General features: G+C 51.4%; 1 protein-coding gene across 2 annotated transcripts in view; it reads left to right on the top strand.

The window, feature by feature from the left end:
* Rab6b (RAB6B, member RAS oncogene family) overlaps window positions 1–21,187 on the top strand; it is a 62,872-nt gene that overhangs the window by 11,875 nt on the left and 29,810 nt on the right. For both annotated transcript variants that reach the window (XM_006978665.4, XM_076576931.1), the window contains exon 2: window positions 17,825–17,883. In XM_006978665.4, the coding sequence (XP_006978727.1) occupies window positions 17,825–17,883 (59 nt within the window). The remainder of the gene's footprint in view (window positions 1–17,824; window positions 17,884–21,187) is intronic.

Raw genomic sequence — 21,187 nt, forward strand, 5'->3', positions numbered from 1 at the left:
TTGAGACTTCAGTCCCACAACGGTGACGACCCCAACCCTTGTCTTCAACTTCATAGGTTTGGAGGAGGATTCTAACCTCAGAAAAGAAATGCAGCCTAGCAGACACCTTGTTTGTGACCTTGTGAGCGCTAGTAATTGTTACACAGCAACAGATCGCCTACACGGAGGAGGGAGATTTTTCAGGCAGGGAGTGTCTTTATCAGAGGAGGCGTGGAGGGATCTGCTCTGGGTTAAGCACCTGCCCAGGCCCAACCTGTGAAGCCCTGATGCATGCTCTGCTTATGTTCTTCATGTGACCCCAGACAAACCTTGACTCCTGGGGTTTTCCTCTGCCACATGCAGGGCTAGAACATTCTGTAGGCCCTTCCTGCCATGCCCTGTGTTCTGAGGCCACTCTGATCGACGGCCCTCCCGGAAGCCAGGCTGCCACACTTCGTTGTCCTCTAAGCTCTCTGCTGACCCTTGACACTTCCTGTTGCGTGTTTCCACTGGGGTCTTAGCCAGTAGAGTCTCCCTGGCCTGGTGACACATTGGTGACCTTGTGGGTTCACATCAGCGGCAAGAACAAGAGTAAAGAGAACAGCTTCTGAGGGCAAGCTCTCGGTGTGCATTGGAAGAGAACAGTGCCTGGCTGTGGCCCTGGTGCTGTGTCGGTTACACAGGTGACCCTTCTCCTCCGGCTTCACATCTCTCCGATATGTGAAGGGTAGCATGGAGCCAGCGGGCAAACCAGGATGCTCTCAGTCTCCATGGGAACGGGGAGGGAAGCTGCTACCAGTGACCTGCCTCTCTGGGCCCCAGCTTCTCTTCCTGTCCTCTGCAGATCCTCATACAGCTTCTCACCTTACTGCTGGCCCAGGAGAAACATTGGTTCTGAACCATCAGCTCCAGAGTCTTCTGTGGCTTCCAACATCATGGGGGCTGCTTTTGAGAATGGCTCCTGAGAGGCCTAGAGCTTTCAGTGTGGGGGCGAGAATCTGAACATTGCCCTGGTTCCCCTGCTCCTTTGTCCAGTCTCATGCCTGGCCAGCAACCGTCTGTGCCTCCACAAAAGCTGGAGGCAGGCACAGTGGTCCTGCCTGCATTCCTGATGCCTCCTCATGGTCACCCACAGGCCCAGGGGCCTGAGGTGTACAGTGCGTTTTCTTCTTCGAGACAACAGTCTTCATGGTACTTCAGCAGAAGACCTGCCCCTATGCAAGTGTGTTTACATATGTCTAAGGAGCAGGAGGATGGTTGGTTTGGGGTTAATGAGAGGCTAGAAGTTTCACTCTTTTGTTCCTCTTTCCAGCCGGCTTGAGGGGAACAGGGCTGGGCCTCTGTCCGTCTTCTCCTGAGCCAGGAGTAAGGTGAGAGGCTGTGTAAGAGGCTGCGGAGGACAGGAAGAGAGGCCGGGGACCACAAAAGCTGCCCCGGAAGCAGCCCCCTGCTCTCATGGAGACTCAGAGCATCCTGGTGTACCAGTTGGCACCAGGCTACCCAGCCCAAGAGTTCCTCTGAGAAGGGGATGGACTTCTGGGAAGAGGCCTGCCAGCATCAGTCACCTGCAGGCCTCTCCCACACTCCTGAGCGAGCTGGGTTCCATTGTCATGCTTAAAGCTTTGACCCTAGTGTTGGGACCTGTAGGTTATTACAAGTCTCTTTGATGACCTAGGGGACACAGCTTTGCCTCTCAGCACTCTGTGCGCCATCTGGTCACCTGACCTTTGTTTCTATTACTGAGGCTTTTAACATCCACACCACCAGCCTTGGGAAGAAAAGGATGAGCATGTCCATTAGTTTACCAAACTCATGGCTGGCTGAATCAAGACATCCTGTTAGGTAAGCTCTCAGATTACATTAACAGGAACCTTTTCAAGAGATGGGGGGAGGGGGTGCAATGGGAATGTAGCATGCATATCCCCCTTCTCTACAGCATGTTCATGGCGGAATAGTTGTGCAGCTACTCAGATACATGGACACGGTTGGCCTGTAGTGTCTGGCTGGGGTTGGGCTGAGTCTCAGAGCAATTGAGTGGGAGTACATTTGCCTACTCTAGAGTGGCTTTCCTGAGAAGCGAAGGGTTGCTGTGTGCGCTGTGGATGGGAACCTGTCAATGCCATGTGTCCAGCATTCAGAAGTTTTACTTGGACCTACATGGGAGACGCCATGCCTTTTTGAAGTTGCTCCTTGTGTTTGATACCACTCTGAGAGGCAGAAAGGACTCAGACCTGGATAGGCTGGCTGGAGTTGGAGTAGTTCTGCCATCTACAGTAGGGTGCCAAGGTCTCAAGAGGGTCTTAGAAACCCTAAAGGTGGTATTCTTGACCATCAGTCCTAAAAGCAAAAAGCCCAGGAAAACCAAGGCATTTCCACGCAGACCTGTTGTATTTACCATGTATGTACACACACCTGTATATGTATGTCCAACATGCATCTCAAGTATGTACACATCAGTGGGAACCTGTAATAAGAAAAGCTCACAGCAGCCTCTGACCCCAATCCTGTTCCTCCAGGAGGCTTGAATAGATGTACAGTACCATTCCAGTTTCTTAGAGAAATCTCACCAGGGGCTGTGTTAATCCCACCAGTCGAGAAGAAGACCACTACCACGATTTAAAGTCAAATTTGAAGCAAGCTTTAATTAAATACTGGCCAGGTGGATGGGCTCTGGCCGGGTCCATACCCAGATTCCTGGGAAATGGCCCAGAATCAAGTATGGCAAGGGCTTAAGAAGGAAAACCCATAATTCATTGCATTTCCCATCAGGTCCAATCAGGGGCAAGTATACATTCTGACATATGTCCTGCCTACGTACCTCCCGCCCCCATGTGATCGAGCACATCCATCTGGTGTAGATGGGCCAAACAAACTTGTTTAGGGGAGTGAAAATATGATGAGGCTTGTTATCTCCCATAAACAGTTGCCACCAGCATTTCAGGAAGTATCTGTCCTTGGGCAAGGGACTTGCAGACCAGAGGTGTTTTTGTGGATCTCTTAGGCATAGTAATTAAAACTTAAAATGTAGCATTGGCTCTCAAGATGCTCAGTGGTTCAGAGTGTGGATGATTCTTTCAGAGGACCCAAGTTTGGTTCCCAGCACCCACATTGGGTGGTTTATGACCACTTGTAACACCAACCCCAGGCCTTCTGAGACCCTTCTCTGGCCTCCTCAGCCATTGGCTCTCATTATGTGCACATTATCCCCACACACACGCACACACATGAACATGTATTTAAAATCTTAAAAAAAAAATTTTCGTATTCACCAGCACATTTGTTTAATCAGAATACACCATTTCCTGAATATGCTGGGTATCTCAGAGACATGTATACACATATAACTAAAATAATACTTTCCCCTTTGTTTTTTAGGCCTATAAAAAGTTACAAAACTAATATAAAGACTTCCCATTTGCCTTTTACCCAGGACCCCAATTTCTAAATTTTCACTACTCTCCTAGAATTCTTAAGACTGTTGTGAGATAGATTGTTATGTGTGAGGAAGACGAACCCCAGAGAGGGTAGTAACTAACGTAAGGTCACACAGCAAGCCAGAGGCCTGCCAGTCCTTAAAGCAGCCACGCTGACGACCGGGCTGCATGAATCGGTGGAGGCCGCTCCTTCTGCCCCTCGTTTCTTTGCTTGTACACTAGATCTGCCAGCAGTGAATTATCTTGGCATTTGTCTGTATTTCACTTTCATCTTTGAAATATCTTTTTCTGGGAATAGAATCTGGGTCTGATAATATTTCAGAGATGCCACTTGCTCAGCATGTGATCATAGCTGGAGTCCTAAGCCAGAGGTCCAGCTCTGGAGGTTCCAACATACCAGGTCCCCGTCATCGTCACTTACTCCAGAGGAAGCCGGTGGGGATAACGGCGAAAGGACAGCGAAGGATTTTAATGAACACAGCTATGCTGGGAAGCAAACACCACTAAGCGTTTGCAGTCCATCTTCTGGGAACTGACTCAGGCTTTAGGTTAAACAGAGGCATGAGTATGACTGGGGTGAGAGGCATGCCTAAGTAAGCAGTCTTGGTTAAACTGGTCAGTTCCGGTTCTGCTGAAGTCCTTGCTTGAGGGGGCAAGCCAGTTCCCATGAGACAACTACTTCTGTGCCAGGGGTGGGGGGGTGGGGGGGTGGGGGGATGGTGGGGAGGTGGGGTGGGGTGGGGATGGATATGGTGACACTCAGGTGGGTGTTCTTTGAGCAGCTGTTCTCTGGTACCCTCTGTTTCATTTTGTCAGGGGAGGGGAGGTGTCTCAAACAGAACGTCGTCAGGTCTGACAGGAAGCTTTTATCTGCATGCTTCCCCGCTCGAAGGGGAATGAGGTGAATCAGGTATCACTGATTTTGCACAGACCTTCCTTGAATGACTAACATGCTGTGTGCAGAGCTAAGTAGCAGCCTGGACCTAAGTTGTTGGTTTGAGACAGGGTCTCACTAGGTAATAGGAACTGGCCTGTCACTATGTAACAGAAACCGGCCTGCTTCTGCCTCCTGAGTGCTGGGATTAAAGGGGGGCACTGGGATACCCAGCTTTGACCCTAAATTTAGGACCAAAGAGAAAGATATGGGATGGAGACTTTTCTCCTGCTTTTATTCCCTCATGGGCCCAGGGAGGATCCATGCTTTCAGTAAAAGCAGTTTCCAAGCGCCTATTGTATCATTTCAGAGTAACACGGATTTTTCTCATAATCCTCTCAGACTTATTGTTATTTTTGTTTAGACCATCACTTATCTTCAGAGGGATTTAAATGGCAAAAATCTTGGTATTTGCCCATGGCCACCATTCTCTAGTGACACTCCACATTTCCACCCAGCATCATTCCCCTTATTCCTGAAGAAGTTCCGTTAACAATTTTTGTCATGAGGATCTGCTAGGGACAAATCCTGTTAGCTTTTCTATGTTTCTAAACAAACAAACAAGCAAATAAATAAATAAACAAGCAAACGAATGAATGAATTAATGAATGAATGAATAAATAAATGAATAAAATTAACCTCTTTATCTTGCCTTTACTTTGAAAGATGCTGTCCCTGGGGATAGAATTCTAAGTTAATACCTAGTGTAAGTTTTCCCTGTCAGAACTTTATACACATGTACTCCTCTCTCTCTCTCTCTCTCTCTCTCTCTCTTTTAACCATAGGGCTGAGAATTGAACCAGGGCCCAGGGCACGCTAAGCCCTCCATTGTCTTCTTGCTGGCATCACTTTAGGGGAGAGCTCTGCTGTCCCCTTATCTTCCGGTTCTTGGTACATAGAGAATCCCCCACCCCTGGCCCCACCTCCCACCCTCAGCCCCTATGTGCACTTTTAGAGTTTTCTGCTCACCCCTGCCTGTATGTCGCCTGGCAGTGGTGCTTCTCGGTGGACGTTTAGTGAACTCTTTTCTTCTTTCTTTCTCTTTTTCCCCCTGCCTCTGTCTCTCCTTCATCCTTGGAGAACACAAGTCACATACATGGAAGACCACTTGACTAGCCCACAGTTCACTGGTTTTCTCACCATTTCGATCTCCCTTCCTCCCCCACACCCTCTCATCTTAGATAGTGTTCATCACTGATCTCAGGTTCACTGCCATTTCCTTCTGTGATGGGTAATCATCTCTGACACTGTAGTTTTCACTGCTGGAAGTTTAATTTGTGTCTTTACAAACATATTCCTTGTCTCTATTGAACGTTTGAACATACGGAATATAGTTATAACAATCTCATAGTGTCTATCTGCTAATTCTAGTGTGCTGGTTTGGGTTTGGTTCCAACCGATTTTTTCCCCTCTCCTTTTTATGTTCCTGTTTTCAGGCTTCTTTGCAGGCCTGGTGATTTTTTTTAAGACTTTTATTTCTTATGTGTTTTGCCTGTATGTATGTCTGTGTACCACATGTGTGCCCAGTGCCCAGACAGGCTGGAAGATGGCATGGGATCCCCTAGATCTAGAGTTATATATAGTTGTGAGCTACTATGTGGTTGCTGGGAATTGAACCCAGGTCTCCTGGAAGAGTAGCCAGTGCTCTTAGCCTCTGAGCCATCTCTCCAGCCTCACGTGGTGATTTTTTTTAATTGGGTATCAGATACCATGAACTTGGTGTTATTGGGCACTGCATAGTTTTGTAGTCCTATAAATATTCTGAAGATTTATTAGTTAGGTCCTAAGCAACACTCAGTGAATTGCAACCCACTTTGAGCACAGCCCTTCTGAGGTCTCCCCCAGGGTCCTTCAAGTGATAAGCGTTCCACAATGACTGGTGGGGACAGGGGCTGTCACCAGCCCTGTGTAGGCACCAGGCATGGCTTCCTCTGATCTGGAAGGAGTTCTGTCCCAACTAGTTTGTCCACACACTGGCCAGCACTCAGCTTGAGACATGAGAGACCCTCAAAGATGCTACAGTTTTCTCTCTGAGCTTCCTCTCTAGAACTCTGTCTTGTTGACTCTGGTTTAACTTCCTCTAGGCTGTCAGCTCCATCCCCTCCACCTAGGGGTGCACCAAGTTCCCCTGACTCTCAAGACATCGTCTGTGGGGTACATGACATTTGTTTCATGTCTCTCTGGAACCACCATTTCCCAGAAGCCATTATGTTAAATTGCTGTTTTCTGTATTTGTCTGTCATTTGGATGAGATGACTTATCTGGTCTCTCTTGACTAGAAGCTGAAGTCCCTGGATCTTGAGTTTCTCATATCTTCATTGTTTGTCAGAACACTAACCTGAACCTATGACTCTGAAGGCTGACTTGGTCTGGTCATTAGCCTTGGTTTTTCGGTAGTCATGGCATGCAGTTAATTGTATAAGTGTACATATATGTTGGCTCTTTGAATGGCTATATAATTTCTGCACTCCAGACCCTTTTCTAAATTTATCTGGAGCACAGCTCATAAAAACCATCTCAATATCACACCTGGCTTGGTTTTTCTCACATGAGTAGAGTGGTACCCTCTATCTGTCTCATGTCTTCTGCTTCCGTTACTTGTGGCCAGTTGGAAGAAGTAGGGTTAACACAGTACAGTAGGGTACTTTGAGTGCAGATGGTGGGATATTTGTGTAACTTTATAATAGTGAATTGTTGCACTTGTAATATTATGTTGTGATTATTATCAATCTCATATACTACATTAGAAATTAAACATTATCATAAGTGTATATACATAAGATGCAACATAGTTTATATAGGGCCTGGTGCTGTCTGTGACTACAGGCACGCTCAAGTCTCAAAATGAATACCCTGTGGATAAGTGAGGGCTGCTATACCCTCAATTTTTTTTTTTGGTTTTTCAAGACAGGATTTCTCTGTATAGTTTTGGTGCCTGTCCTGGGTCTCGCTCTGTAGACCAGGCTGGCCTCGAACTCACAGAGATCCACCTGGCTCTGCCTCCCGAGTGCTGGGATTAAAGGCAAGCACCACCACTGCCCAGCTACCATGAATCTTATAACTGGTCCTGCTGTGTTTTTTCAACTTTGGCTGCCAGGGAAGATGAGGAGGCCACCATCTGGGGAAGTTATTGTGAAATGTATTTCGACAAACAAACTTTGCTTGTACATTGTCTTTTTACTGACCTATCTTTTTGCCTTCCTGAATTTGTAATTGTAAACAAGAGATCTAATGTCCCAGTCCAGCTGACTGGAGGAAAGATTGGACTGTAACTAGAGTTTTCCTGCCTGGCCCACAGTCAGGACAAATCTTTGTCACCTGCCAGTCCCACAGCCGCTCAGACCCAACCAAGTAAACACAGAGACTTATATTGCTTACAAACTGTATGGCCGTGGCAGGCTTCTTGCTAACTGTTCTTATAGCTTAAATTAATCCATTTTTATAAATCTATACCTTGCCATGTGGCTTGTGGCTTACCGGCATCTTCACATGCTGGCAGTGACTCCTCCCACCTTCTTGTTCTCTCAGTTCTCCTCTGTTAGTCCCGCCTATACTTCCTGCCTGGCCACTGGCCAATCAGTGTTTTATTTATTGACCAATCAGAGAATTTGACATACAGACCATCCCACTGCATTGGACAGTTCAGGGCAGAAGGTCAAAGGCACCTCAGCAGTAGCCTGAGTCCCATAGGAGTGATGTTGGGGAGACGCAATTCTAATGCTGGGTGCTGGCAAATGCTAAAGCCCATCCTCCCACGGTGGCTGCCTCTGAATGCAGAGTCCAGGTTGTAGTGAGTTCTCCATCTCACTAGGTTCACACCCGTCCCCTGGTAGAGTCTTGTGTGAGTCTCTGAAGGGAGAAGGCTACTGTGTGCCTCCATGTGTTGCAAGGTGGGCCTTCTCCATTGGAGAGGCAAGCTGTGGCTTCTCCAAACAGTGGACATCCACAGGGATTGGGAAGTTGTTCAGTTTTATTAATAGGAAGGTACCGTATTCTGACATGCCTTTCAACAATTACATGTCCGAATATTATTTTCGAGAGTTATGAACAATCTTTTTGGCATAGAGGAGGAGTTACCTGAGTAAATAAATAAGGGCAGGTACTCCTGGCAGTCCTGAGCCAGAGAACACACCTTCTACCTCATGCGAGCCCCCCCCCCCCCCAGCTCCCCTCTGCCTTCCCACCACGGTAGACAGTCAGATTTCAGGTCCTTCCTTTAGCTTCAGGGCTCTGGGCTGTAAAGGGAAATGGGGACATGAGTAGGGTTTGAAGCCCTGGGGTAAGAGGATTCTGCCCACAGCAGTGAAAGAGCCCTTCTGGACTGTCCATCTGCAGGATATCAAAGTCGATCCGGATCTTAAAGACCATTTGGCTCAGCCGCATTGGACTACCAATGAGCCCAGGCAAAGCCAAGACACGCGTGGGTGGCACACTGGCAAACTTGTTGGGCACGTCACTGCCTTGGCCCTCCATCACTTGACAAGCAGCCCCGGACATAGCCCTGGCTGCGTCTTGACAACGGGGCAGGCCACTGTTCTGTCAGTGGACCTCTCTCACTAACAGTGCCTTCCTCGGTTCCAGACTCCTGGCCCAGATCTAGCCCTCTGCAGTGTTTGGGTAAGAATGTCCTGGGCTCTGGCATTCGAGTCTGTTCTGGGACACAGTGTCTGTATTGCAGTGTCCTGAGGCCTCTGTGCAGAGCCACCTTTGGGCAGACCTGTCTGGTGTTTCCAGTAATGGCTTCCCTTCCTTAGCCCTCAGCAGTCCGGTGCCCCCTTCCCCTTTTATTGCCCATGTCTTCCATTAACTGAGTCCCATAGCTACCGTCTGTCCAGCCCAAATCTGGTGCCCTCCTGACTTCAGGCAATAGAAGTTGGAGCCAGGGACTCCATGTCATTCCCTGACCTTGAACTAGAAAAGCCTCAGGTCAGAGCTTGAGACTGTTTGCTTCCTGGTTCTGGCCTGAGACTGGCCCTGACTAAATTTTAGTGTTTTAGGTTTAAGGGGTGGGATATCCTGTAGCTGATACACCCCAAATCATTCAGTCTCACTTGGCCAGGACAAATGCCCCAAGGGTCTGCTTGGGACTGGGGAAGAAGAGGAAATCTCAGTTAGGTCTGGCTGGGAAGGGATGAATTCCTGTGTCCTGGAATCTCCTGAGGTGGGGGAAAGGAGGGGCCAAGTCCAAGACTACCGTGCAAGTTCCCAGGCTTTGGAGAGGGAAGGAGGGAAGCTGGGATGGGATGTACTGTCTAGTAGCCTGTGGACCGGACTCACCTGCTGGAGACTAGGTCTCCTGCACTCGCCTTATAACCCGAGTTTGGACCTTTGACTGACATCCCCCCACTTTACCCCACCCTGCGCCCCCGCGCTCTGTTTCTGAAGATTGAACATAGAGGTGGAGGAACCGCATGGCTGTGTCTTCGTGTGTCTGGCAAACCCTAAGTATTGTCATCATGAAAACGGCACCTGGGAGGCTGGGCAGATGACTCGGTAGGTGAAGCACTGGCTGTACAGTGTGAGGATTGGTGTTTGGTCCCTAGCACCCACATAAACGCCAGGTGATCATACCCACCTGTGATCGTAGCACTCAGGAGCTGGAGACAGATTATCCTTGGAGCAAGCTGCTTAAAGGAGTTGAGACAAGGAACTCTGGGTTCAAGTGAGAATCCCTGCTTCAATGCATAAGGTGAGGAGCAATCGGAGAAGATACCTTATGCCAACCTCTGAGTGCCACATGTGCATGCACACACACACACTCACACACACACGCTTGTACCACACACACCCCACCTGCATACACCACATATATACACCATGCACGCACGTACTTGCACCATACACACACACACACACACACACACACACACACACACACACACATATGCACGCACACCCCACAGGCACGCATATACACATGTCAGAAAGGTAGCAGTGTTGTGATGAATACATTAGACTAACTGCCGTATCATTTCATAATGCATATGCCTACTATCTGTATCTATAGAGAGGGGAGTGCCAGCAAAGCATCACATTGTATGCTTTAACTATATATAACTTTCATTTGTCAGTTATGCCTTAGTAAACCTGGGGGTGGAGAAAGAAAGGAAGCTGGAGAACAAAAGGAAACCAAAGATGAGCATACACTCTGTAGGCAGGAAGGTGCCAGAGCTCTCCCTCAGGGCAGCCAGAGGCTGAGCACCTTTGGAGGAGTCTCACCTAGCCCAGCCCTGTGGGCAGCGCTTCCCTCTACTTACCTTGCTACTGAAGGAGGAGCCACTGGAAAAGAAGTGGGAACACAGCCAAGAGTGTTTAGAAAGGGAAACTGAGGCTGGGCCTCTCAGTGCACTGTCTGGGCACTAGCAATGGGCACAGGGCCTTGATAACGGTGTCTGGAGGACTGAGCATCCTGTGTACCTGAGGGTCCCTGCAGGAAGGGAGCAGGCTTGTCTGTAGTGTTTGGCTTCTTGGGGACAAGGAGCCTTTATTTTGGCCCTTCTGTTTTTCTGCCCTTATCCTTTCTACATGGTAGAAGTGGGGGTTTCTTCTTTATTTTATAGCATTGTACTTTTAATTTATCGTTGTTGTTGTTATTACTATTGTTTATTATTACTATTGTTGTTGAAATTATGTGTATGTGCCCAAGAAGGACAAAGACATCAGACCGCCCCCCCTCAGAGCTGGAACAATAAGTGCTCTTAACCACAGAGCCATCTCTCCAGCCCCTGAGCTGTGGACTTTTGTGTTATCAAGATTTCTTTGGCTCCCCTGATCCTGCTCTTTCTTGCTCAAAGGCTGCGACCCTCAGGGGGCTACAATGGTTCCAAGGTCCTGTGGCCAATCCAGGCCAGATAGGAGGCCAGAACGCCCTTCTGTCTCCCAGGATCCCCATTTTTCCAGCAAGTGTGAAGAGTGGTAATGAAATGGCACTGTGCTGCTGAGTCAGGACAGGCTTCCAGGACACTGGGCTTGGCTAGAGGAGCTGGGTCTGTGGAGGGCTGTGAGGCAGGAACACTCAGTAAGGAGGCCAGAGGGTCAGGCATGGTCAGCCTCCTGGCTGGTACAGAAGGGCCTGAGCCACACCGGCCTGCCCCATGCCTTGCTGTTTGTTCTCAGCCTCCCTCTTCCTGCCCTCCATTTCCCTGTTCCATCTTCACTGGCCCCTGAGTGAGGCCCAGGCAGCCGAGCATCCGCTGGCAGAGGGAATTAACACACTTAATTAAAGTGTCCGATGAAGAGCTTTGCATATTTCTTAATTACCGTCTGAGTCTGTGGGGGAAAGGTTTGAAATGGGATTTTTCACCTGTTTCCTCATTTAGCCTACAGTGAGCCAGCCGGGCCCCGAGGGCTCAGGTGGGAGCCGTCAAAGGCACTTTGAGCACGGGGTGGCAGAGTGGGGTGTGAAGGGGGAGCCTGGCCCTAGGCGTGGTTTTCTTCCACAGTCAGAGAGGGCTGGATTTTTCTGTTTCTTTAACAGAGAGCAAAAGGAAACAAGATTCCAAGGTAGCTGCTGTCTGCCTCTGTTCCTCTCCTCCTCACAGGGTCTAGATGCCTCGTACACCGCGGCCCGGCCAGTGAGAGAGGACCCGGCGTGCAGAGGTTGCAGGGGATAGTGGAGGCATCTTTGAGGACACAGGGTCCGATGGCTTGTCCTGCCAGTTCCAGGCCCCGGGCTCAGCCCCTCTGTAGGCCCTTGCCAGCATCCCCAGGGCATTTCCCATCTGTGTCCTGAAAACTGAGTGCTTGGGACAGCTGAGTGGGCTGGTCCCACTCTAGGAGTCGGTGGCTTGAGCTGGGAGGACACAGATTTGAATTTTCAGCCCCTGGGGCCACCTTCTCAGAGCTGCGGATCTGCTTTGATGAGAGCTGTAGCCGGGTGCAGAGTGTCTGGCATGGGGCCCGTTCTCCTAAAAACACTGAGATCGGAGAGGCAGACAGTCCACCTTGGCTGTCACCGTGAGTTACATGCTGCTGCCACCCAGGGCGTGAGCTCCTTCGGGACCATCAGGGGGACTGGAATGAGCGCATCTCTCTCTGTCCAGGAGCGCTGCCGAGCAGTTAGGGGCAGTAATGTGAGCTGAGCTGTGAGCAGGCTGCAGGCCGAGGCTCTCTGTAGTTGTTACAGCTTCTGCCGGGTCTTGCAGACCCCCCATCAAGTGTGCAGATGATCCCTTGTGCTCTGTCTCATTTCCTGGCCCTAACAGCCATCTCTTTGCCTACATTCACACCCGCTGTGGAGATGAGGAGGAGAAGATGTGTCCTTCACAGAGGGAGGCTAGCTATTCAGCTCTCGTCCTGTGACCAGGACCCAAGCCACACCCAGCGTCCTCATGGGTACTGACCCTCGGGCATGGCACTGATGGAGCAGTGTGGGTGAATGACTTTGTGATGGATAAGCGCATCTTTCAGCCCTCAGATCTTCATTTTCGCCCCTCCCCATTAACCCAGGTACCACCTCCCTTCCAAGAGCATGCTAGGACTCCCCCAGCAGGGCCTCATTACAGCCACCTCCCTCAAGTCTGGCATTTCAGGTGCTCATGGCAGGGTCTTGCTCCGCATGGCCAGGGCTGCTCTGGGGTAGCCTGCCTTCTCACTGTGAATTGGGTGCCCAGATTGAACCTCGCAGAGTCAGCACTCAGTAGAGGTTCGCTGAATGCAGAAACTTCTCTGTGTTCTAGAAGCTACTTAGAAACCACCAAGATGTACAAAAATCTGTCGGCCTGGAACTTGTGCTGAGTCATTGGGGCCCACAGACTGTGGGAGGCCAGTGGAGTGCGTGGACCCGGAAGAGACAGGCAGGCACTGGTAGCAGGCCACCTAGGGCCAGTGTTCTGTCTGTCCAGTGGCTGGTGGTGTTGCCGTGGTGTGTGGGACTGAGTGCCACACAGCCTGTGGGTATGCAAGAGCCTGGTCCAGCAGCTCGGGATAGAGTTCAAAGAAAATAGATAGTTATTTCATGGAAAATGGGCATAGATCCTTTGTTCATGAGACTGAATGATTGCTTTTATTTATTTACTTTCTGGAAACAGGGCCTACGTGTGTGCCCTGATCTGATCATTATGAGGGAAGTTTTTACAGTGCTCTGAGGGGTTCTCATTTGACTCTGATCTGGGGTCCTGTCACCTGGGTGATCTGGGGTCCTGTCACCTCCTCTGTTCTTTCACCCCTGTTGCCCCTGCAATCTTCCAGATGGTCTATCTCTCACCAGACTCCTGCTCCGCCGCCACAGTGGCTTCTGTAGCCAGTCTCCAAGAGCAGTATGAGTAGTTTCTTTGAAAGCTCAGAACTGACTCTGAGTATCTCATGCCCTGTATCAAACCACCCAAAACTCAGCTGCCCAACCAAAGGAAGATATGTACCTGCCTCTCAGGTTCATAATTGAAGCAGGGCACAGCAGGGCACAGCAGGGCACAGCAGGGCAAGTATGCTTTGGTTCTGAGCATGAGGAATTGAAAGTAGCCTGGAGATTGAGGCAAGAGTTCTCAGAATGAGAAGCCTTTGCACGCACAGGTCACCTGGGATAGGGGATGTCTCAGTTTCTTGTCACACGAACACACCAGAGTGATCTCCCCCAGGTGGTCTGGCATGGGCTCTTGTGAAATCTGACAGCCCAGCTCTAGGGCAGGAGCACACTTGAGGCAGGCGAGCTGCCCTGTCTTGCCTGGTGTCGGGAAGCACACAGCACCATTTCTGTGATCAGAGTCGGACCCTCCAGACTGAGCCCCCGAATGAGTGCCCGGATTGCATTGCGAGCGCAGGTGGAATGGGGACCACTCCGGGAGCCTGTTGTGGGAACGTTGAACGACCATCACTGTGCACATCCATACTCCTTGTGCTGAGGTCTCTTCTGGAGCACTCACTGCCTTGGAAGCTTCAGCTATGGCCGCCACATCCCTGCCAGCCTAGCCTTTCCACCTGCCCCTTGTAAGCCCTCCACAGCTGGCCCCAAAGGTGAGGTTTGGTTTCAGTCAACCCTGCAGCCTCACAGAGCTTCTGGGAACAGTGTTTTCCGTTCACCTCTCTCTTCATATACTGTGTCTAGCTCCGTTACCTGTAAGGCAGTGTTAAGATTGAGGGGCCTCCGCATAACATCCCGTGATGACCTGGCCTTCTCCTCTCCTTTCCTAACAGACATCTCCCCTGCACCCCGCCCCCGCCCCGCCTCTGCCTTTGCTCACACTGTTCCTGCTGCCTGGGTGCTATTGCCCACCCCACCCTCCCCTCCCTCCAGCAGCCTTGCTTGGGGCCCCCATGATCTGTTGCTTGCTGGATGGCTCCACGAAGCGGCTCTGAGGAGCAGCTGAGGCAGAGGTGCCGGCGGGCGGCAGACCTGTGCCCCCATTTTGTCCACTTTGTGACCTTGAGCATCTCAATGCATAGGCTGGAAGTGAGGATTCCTGAGGCCACCCAGGGACAGTGCCAAATCCCCCTGTGTGGCTTACGTAGGGGCCCAGGGAGCATGGGGGTTTCCTCCTTCCTGGAGGATCCTGGTCAGTGCGCAGGAATGACTTTTCTCACCTTCATTTGGTTGAAGGAAGAAAAACGCAGCTCCCTGTGTAGTCGGGGGGCGGGGGGGGGGGGGGACCGCGCATCCACGAGATGACAGGAGTGTTGCCGAGCCCGGAGCCGACGGTGAGAAGAGCTCTGTGATGGTTCCGCTGCGTGTTTCTAATAAAGCCCTGCCCTGCCTTGCTGCAGTGGGTCTGTGAGCCATTGTTGGCAGTGTGGCAGGGTGACCTTGAGGATGGGGCAGGGTGGGAGGCGGCTCTCTCTGAAGGGTTCCTGCAGGGATTAAAGGCAGAGCGCGTTTCCTGCCCCTCCTCCCCCCTGCCTGTCCTGGTGCCTGCTGAGCACCGCCACCCTCTCAGCCCTCGCTTCTGCCATGACCCACAGTAGAGACCCACAGTAGAGTGCCTCATCGGGTCCGTTTCCAGATTCCGGTGTCCGTGATCTGCCCAGGGCTGTGGTAGAGGGCAAGAAAGGGACAGGGAAGGGGCTTCTGCCCTTCAGGGTTAGATGACCTTGGCAGAGAACACCCCAAGCATGAGCCACGGAGCTCTTTCATTTGATGCCATGGTGGGGGCCAGTGTGGGTGGACGGAGGGGGATGTCTTGTAATGAGCTCTGCTCGGGCCTCCTGGAGCATTGTCTGGTAGCATTGTCATGCTTTGTGTCCCGGGCAGGGCAGTCCAGTCCCCTGAAGACTGTTGAGCCCAGAGACCTCAGAAGCCAGGGTCAGGACAGAGACCCTGCGGTCCCACGCTTGGCCAAGGTGGGGCTTGAGACAAAAACAAAGTGATCCGAAATAAAAGAGCAGAGACAAACGCTCTAGAGAGCATGATGGCCTGGGAAAGGGTGAGAAGGTGTACCAGGCCCGTCGGGAACTGGAAAATGTTTAGGGGTCCCCCAGACATCTATATTTATGACCAATTAGCTCTAAATCTAGGGGGTCCCCAGTGCCCCTCAGGTTCAACAGCAGACCCTCAGGAAAGCACCCCTTAAGATTGCAGCTGTGGGGATGGGGGACAGCGGAACGAGAGCTCAGCTGGTGTCTTGCCATGCAATCATGAAGACCTGAGTTTGGCTCCCCACGTGACAGATGTGATGCTGCACATCTGTAATCACAGTCCTGAGGAGGCAGAGACAGGCAGAGCCCTGAAGCTAGCCAGCCTCACCAGTCAGTGAGCGAGCTCTGGGAGCATCCCAAATGCAGACTGGCTGGGCCCTCTCCTCACAGAATCACAGCCTGTCCACCCTCAAGGCACATCTGTGTGTTCACAACCCAGGCGGCTCCTCCACAGGCCGTGGGTGTCTAGAGTTCTTCCTGGGGTTTCATTATGTAAACAGAGCTGGTCGAATATTGTCGTCCGTGTGTTGGAGCTCAGTCTCCAGCCTTCCTCCCTTCCCTGGACCCAGCCCTCTGGCCATGTGATTGACAGCTCATCCTGAGGCTATCTGGGGAGCCACCACCTCATTAACATAGGCTCAGTTGTAGTAACTAGAAACTCCTGTTGTCCCCTAAAATTCCAATCCTGGCATATGTGCCCTTACCCCAAGACAAGGAGGAATCTGTTTCTTCATTATACGACCTTAGTGCTGATGGGTTTGTTTTTCCCTTGTCATATGTCATTCTGGAAAGTGCCTTAGCTCTCTCAGGTGGCCTGACGCCTCCTACTCTCCAGCACTTCCCATGTGCCTTTCACTCTTATTACCTTCCTTACTTCTCCTTACATCCTCTGCCGACTTTGGTATGTTGTAACGAGGTCCAGAGGAGGGGTGATTACCTCAGGTGACACAGCTGAACAGTCCTCCATAGGATTGGTCCTCACCCGGGTCAGACTTGGGTTTTTTGGCTGCAGCCCAGACCTAGTCTGTCAGAGGCTCCTGGTCAGGAGACTGACGCTCCTTGGCCAGTGTTGGCTGTCAGGAATGTTACATGTCTGTAGATATAGACCCGGCAACGAGCCTTCCCATGGATCATTGGGTTGTCCTGCCCTACCCAGGCAGTGACTAGCCACGCCACCAGACCCCGTCTGGGAATGGCCTGCTGAACATGGAGAGGGCGGGATGGTGAGAGCTTGTGGCCTTAGGTACCTTCACCTTCCTTGTCAGGGATGGTTGTCTCCTGCAGCTCCCTTCTGAACCTCCCAGGACTGCGACAGAGTCCTGGTGGGACAGAGGAGAGAAGGGTTCCATGTAGTGACCTGACAAATGTCCCTTTATTATCCCAGATGGCGCGAAGTCCCGCAGTTGGCATTTCTGTCACTGCCATGTCCCAGAGGACCTGCTCGGGGTTGTATCAGAAGCCAAACCCTGTGGTTTGGGAAATTAGCGCCATTTATGGGTCTCCCAAGAGACTCTTAACCATACTAGCAGTTTTCAATTGGGGACGTTTCTGCCCCATTTGGGGTGCTTACAGACCTGTGGGTAAGCCTGCCGTCATCACAGTATCTGGGAATCCTCTTGTCATTGACTCAGTGGGATCCAGGAATGCCAAAGGCCCGGTGTTGGGCTGGACAGTCAAGCCCACTCTGTGGGGAAGAGGATTGCTCTGGAGAGACACTAAGAAAGGACTGCTGCCTTCACCTGCCCCTTCCTCGCCAATGCTTAAACTAAGTAAATGGGAACTGAAGGGTGTCCCCTGTGAGCAGATGCCCTGTGGTGCGGTGGTGTGGCCCGGCGAACACAGACAGCTATGAGAAGAGCATCTGTGGGCATCACATTTCAGCTGGCACCTGGGGTCAGGGCAGACCTGGACTTGGGTGGTAGGAATTGGGGAAGGGGTGGGCCTCCTTCTCCATGGCAGCCTGGCGTCTGACCAGAGTGTCTCTGGAGCTCACCTGGTGTAGACCCCAGTGCCTTGACTTGGGTCTTCTTCCTGGGGTTCTTGTAAGCCGTCTCTCTTCCGAGTTTAGAAGCCGCTGGCCATCAGGCTCGTCTCCTTTCATCTGAACATCTCTCTCCTTTTTGCCTTGCAGTCGGGAAGACGTCTCTGATCACGAGGTTCATGTATGACAGCTTTGACAACACATACCAGGTGAGATTTCCCCACGTCCCTCATGCCACCCTCCTCCTCCCCCGCTTCTCATCTCTGCCTGTGGCACCTGTCTGGAGACCACTGGCAGCCTGTCTCCAGGGATGGCTGAGATCAGAGTGGGACAACTCCAGGTTTCTGAAGTGTCTTTTCGCTTTGAAGGAACATCTTCCCTGAGTACTGGGCCTATGCAGGAAATGATCTCAGAATCTAGAGGTTGAAAAGGAGACATTTTTATTTTTCAGGGAGAAATCCCAAAGCCAGAGAGGGGATCTTTTGCTGTTCACAGTCAGGTCAGAACCATTACAATGTTTGGTTATGTTGGGAGGCAGACAGAAGAGGACAAGCTGAAACCCTGGAGCAGTTGAGGAGGGTATACCCTAGGAGTGGTCATGTTCTCTTCACTGGACTCTTACATACCCATAACCCAGAGCACACACACGGAGTCCCTCACACACCCATGCATTTACATACTCACATTCCCTAGACGTCACACCCTCGGCCCCTGTGGTCATTGCTGAAGCCACAGAGAGGCATGGGTGGTGAGTTTATCCTGCCCTGTGTGGCCAGGAAACTGGACATAATGACCTCTGTGGATCTTGATTTTGGAATGGTGGTCTGGCATCAGTCACAGATCTATTATACTTTAGGTGACCCCAAATCAAAATCCAGGGGGGACAGGGACATATCTGTTTGGTTTCAGTGGTGGTGGTGGTGGGGTGTTGTACAAGTGAATTTTCCTCATAATTCAAGCTTTTTGCTGAGGTTGTAAAACTTAGGCATTTCAACTATTCTGATATATTTTAAAAGTACTGTTTTTTTTTCCCTCAGAGTATAGACAGTTCTCCAGTTCATTTCTCTGGGCTGGGAGTCCTGTGAGATACTGGTTCCCAGACATGTTAGTAGGTAATACTTGAAAAAGGGGGGGTGGGGTTTCAAGCAGAGCTGGACTCTCCAGGCAGGGGACTGCTCTCAGCAAGACTTCTCGGGCTCTTCTTCTCAGTGTGGGGCTTCAGCCCGCGCAGCCGCAAGCAAATACAGTGTGTGTGAACGAGGACTCCCTTGTCATCACATTCTCAAGGACAAGTATTTATAGAGCCGCTGGGGCAGCTGTTCCAAGATGTCGCTCCCCACCACTTGGAACAGCTCACCATGCTTGCAGTTCTGTGGCTGTCTGTCCGTCTCTCATTACCCTGGACCAGTCATCCTTGTCTCGGATGCCCTCAGAGGGCCCCCTCTCTGCTGCCCTCGAGTCCCTGCTTTCACTCTGCAGCGGCTGGACCAAAATCCTGCATCGTGGGGCATCCAGAAGGATTGTCTAGGGGGAAGGTCAGGAGACTCTGGGTGCTTCAGAGTGGGGCCCATGGCGCTGCACACGGCTTTAGGACATCGATGGTGGCCCTGCCATTGCGTCCTCCCCAAAGCCAGGACTCCGTATCACTTTGTCTCCCTGTGGCCTGTCCTCCCAGTAAGGGGAATTCTTCTGTCACTGTAGAGCAGAGGTGCCAGCCCTGAGGGACTCCCTCCTAAAGTCTCACTTCGTGCTGTGTGTGCACTCACGTGCACGTGTGTGTGCCTGCGTGCATGCTCATGTCTTGTCTTTGTTATCTCACTCTTCCCCTTTAGTTTTTTTGAGGCAGAGACTCATGGAGCTCCAACTGGCCTTAAATCTGTTCGATAGCTAAGGATGACCTTGACCTCTGGATATCAGCCGGCACCACACCTGGCTACTGCTTGGTTTTAAAATAGTCATCGTCTTCCCGTTTTCCGTTGACATCACACTGAAAAACACAGCGAGGTTCTTAGCCGCAGCGGACAAGTCACCTCTGACAGGCAGCCACAGAACTTTGAAAAAAGACTTCCCCTTCCCGGTGTCACCATCACCGCCTGGCCCTTGTCACTCAGTTCAGCCTCTACTTGCTGCTCCCTGTGTGGTCCTGCTGCCCTCGGCTCCTGTCGCTGTCCCCTCTCTACTCTGAAAATTCCTCTAGTGCCGGAAGCTTGGGGCAGACGTTTGCCCTCAGCACAGAGGCCCTGCCACCCCCATCAGCTCCTCATGACCCTTCACCTGCAGCATGTGTCCTTAAGGCTAGTTGGACCCCCCAAATCTAGGGCGTCTGCTCTGCCCTTCTGGTTTTCACCTGGGTTTTGGGATATGCCAAGCCCAGGATCTTCTTGGAGCCATCTCCGTCCGTACCAGGCCTGGCCACAGATGGTGTTCACAGACGCCTGCTGGCACAGCAGTGGCTGCTTGCCTCAGTTCATTGGTGGCCTCAGACTGAGAGCCCCCAGGTCCACTGTCATGGTGAGTCAAGAGAGACCAAAGGGTAGACCTCATGCTCCCCAGGCAAGGCAGAATTGTCCGACCTGGTGTGTTATAGCCTCAGGTAGAAGTCTCTTCCAAAAGCCCCTTAGAGCAGTAATTAGGTGGAGATACACACACACACACACACACACACACACACACACACACACACACACACTAATGAACCCTCTGGAGACAGAGGAGGGTAGACTCTTTGTTTATTTTGTTTTTCCTAGCAGAGCAGCAGAGGTGTGTGGGAGTGGACACAGCCTCCACGGGCTCTAGAGGATGAAATTTACCTCTTCTCACGTTGTCCCACTGCACAGTGGCCATGCTGGTTACCCTCCCACCAGTGTCCTGTCTGTCCAGCAGCCAGGACAGCAAGGCAGAGTCTAGATCCACTCAGACACTTCCCAGACAGTGCCCCCTCTCTTCTCCCCATGTCTCCAGGCCCCACACTCTCCACCCATTCACTCACTCTGACGGAAGATGTCTGTGTGGTGCCGTCCATGGTCTGTGGAAAGGGCAGCAGAAGGAAGCAGTCAGGGCGTAGAGCCTGGCCCACCCTCAGCAGGCTAAGGAGGGCAGGGGTCCATCCTCAGGACTAGCCAGTTCCACCTTGGTCTGGGGCTCAGCAGGCACGAGGCCCTGAAGGGCCACCATGAGGCTCTGAGTATGGGAGGCTGGGGTCCTCTTCTGGACCTCTCAGAAGGTTCTGTCTGCCTGTGGGCCCTGGTGAGCTGCCACTTGGCCAGCCCTGGGGACCTTTGAGGAGCATGTCTTTTTCCAGTATTTACCTGGCAGTCACACACACACACACACACACACACACACACACACACACACACACACCGTTTTTCTCCATTAACACATGTACTCTGCAGTCTCTCACCACCTACCAAATGACCCTGCAGAAATCACTTCACTTGTACAAGTGAAAAACCATGTCTCAGCCAGAGGAGAATTGTGTTTGTGATGATTCCTTCCTGTAAGATCCCAGCT

The sequence above is a fragment of the Peromyscus maniculatus genome, chromosome 7 (genome assembly GCF_049852395.1).
Source record: "Peromyscus maniculatus bairdii isolate BWxNUB_F1_BW_parent chromosome 7, HU_Pman_BW_mat_3.1, whole genome shotgun sequence".
NCBI classification, from domain to species: Eukaryota; Metazoa; Chordata; class Mammalia; order Rodentia; family Cricetidae; genus Peromyscus; species Peromyscus maniculatus.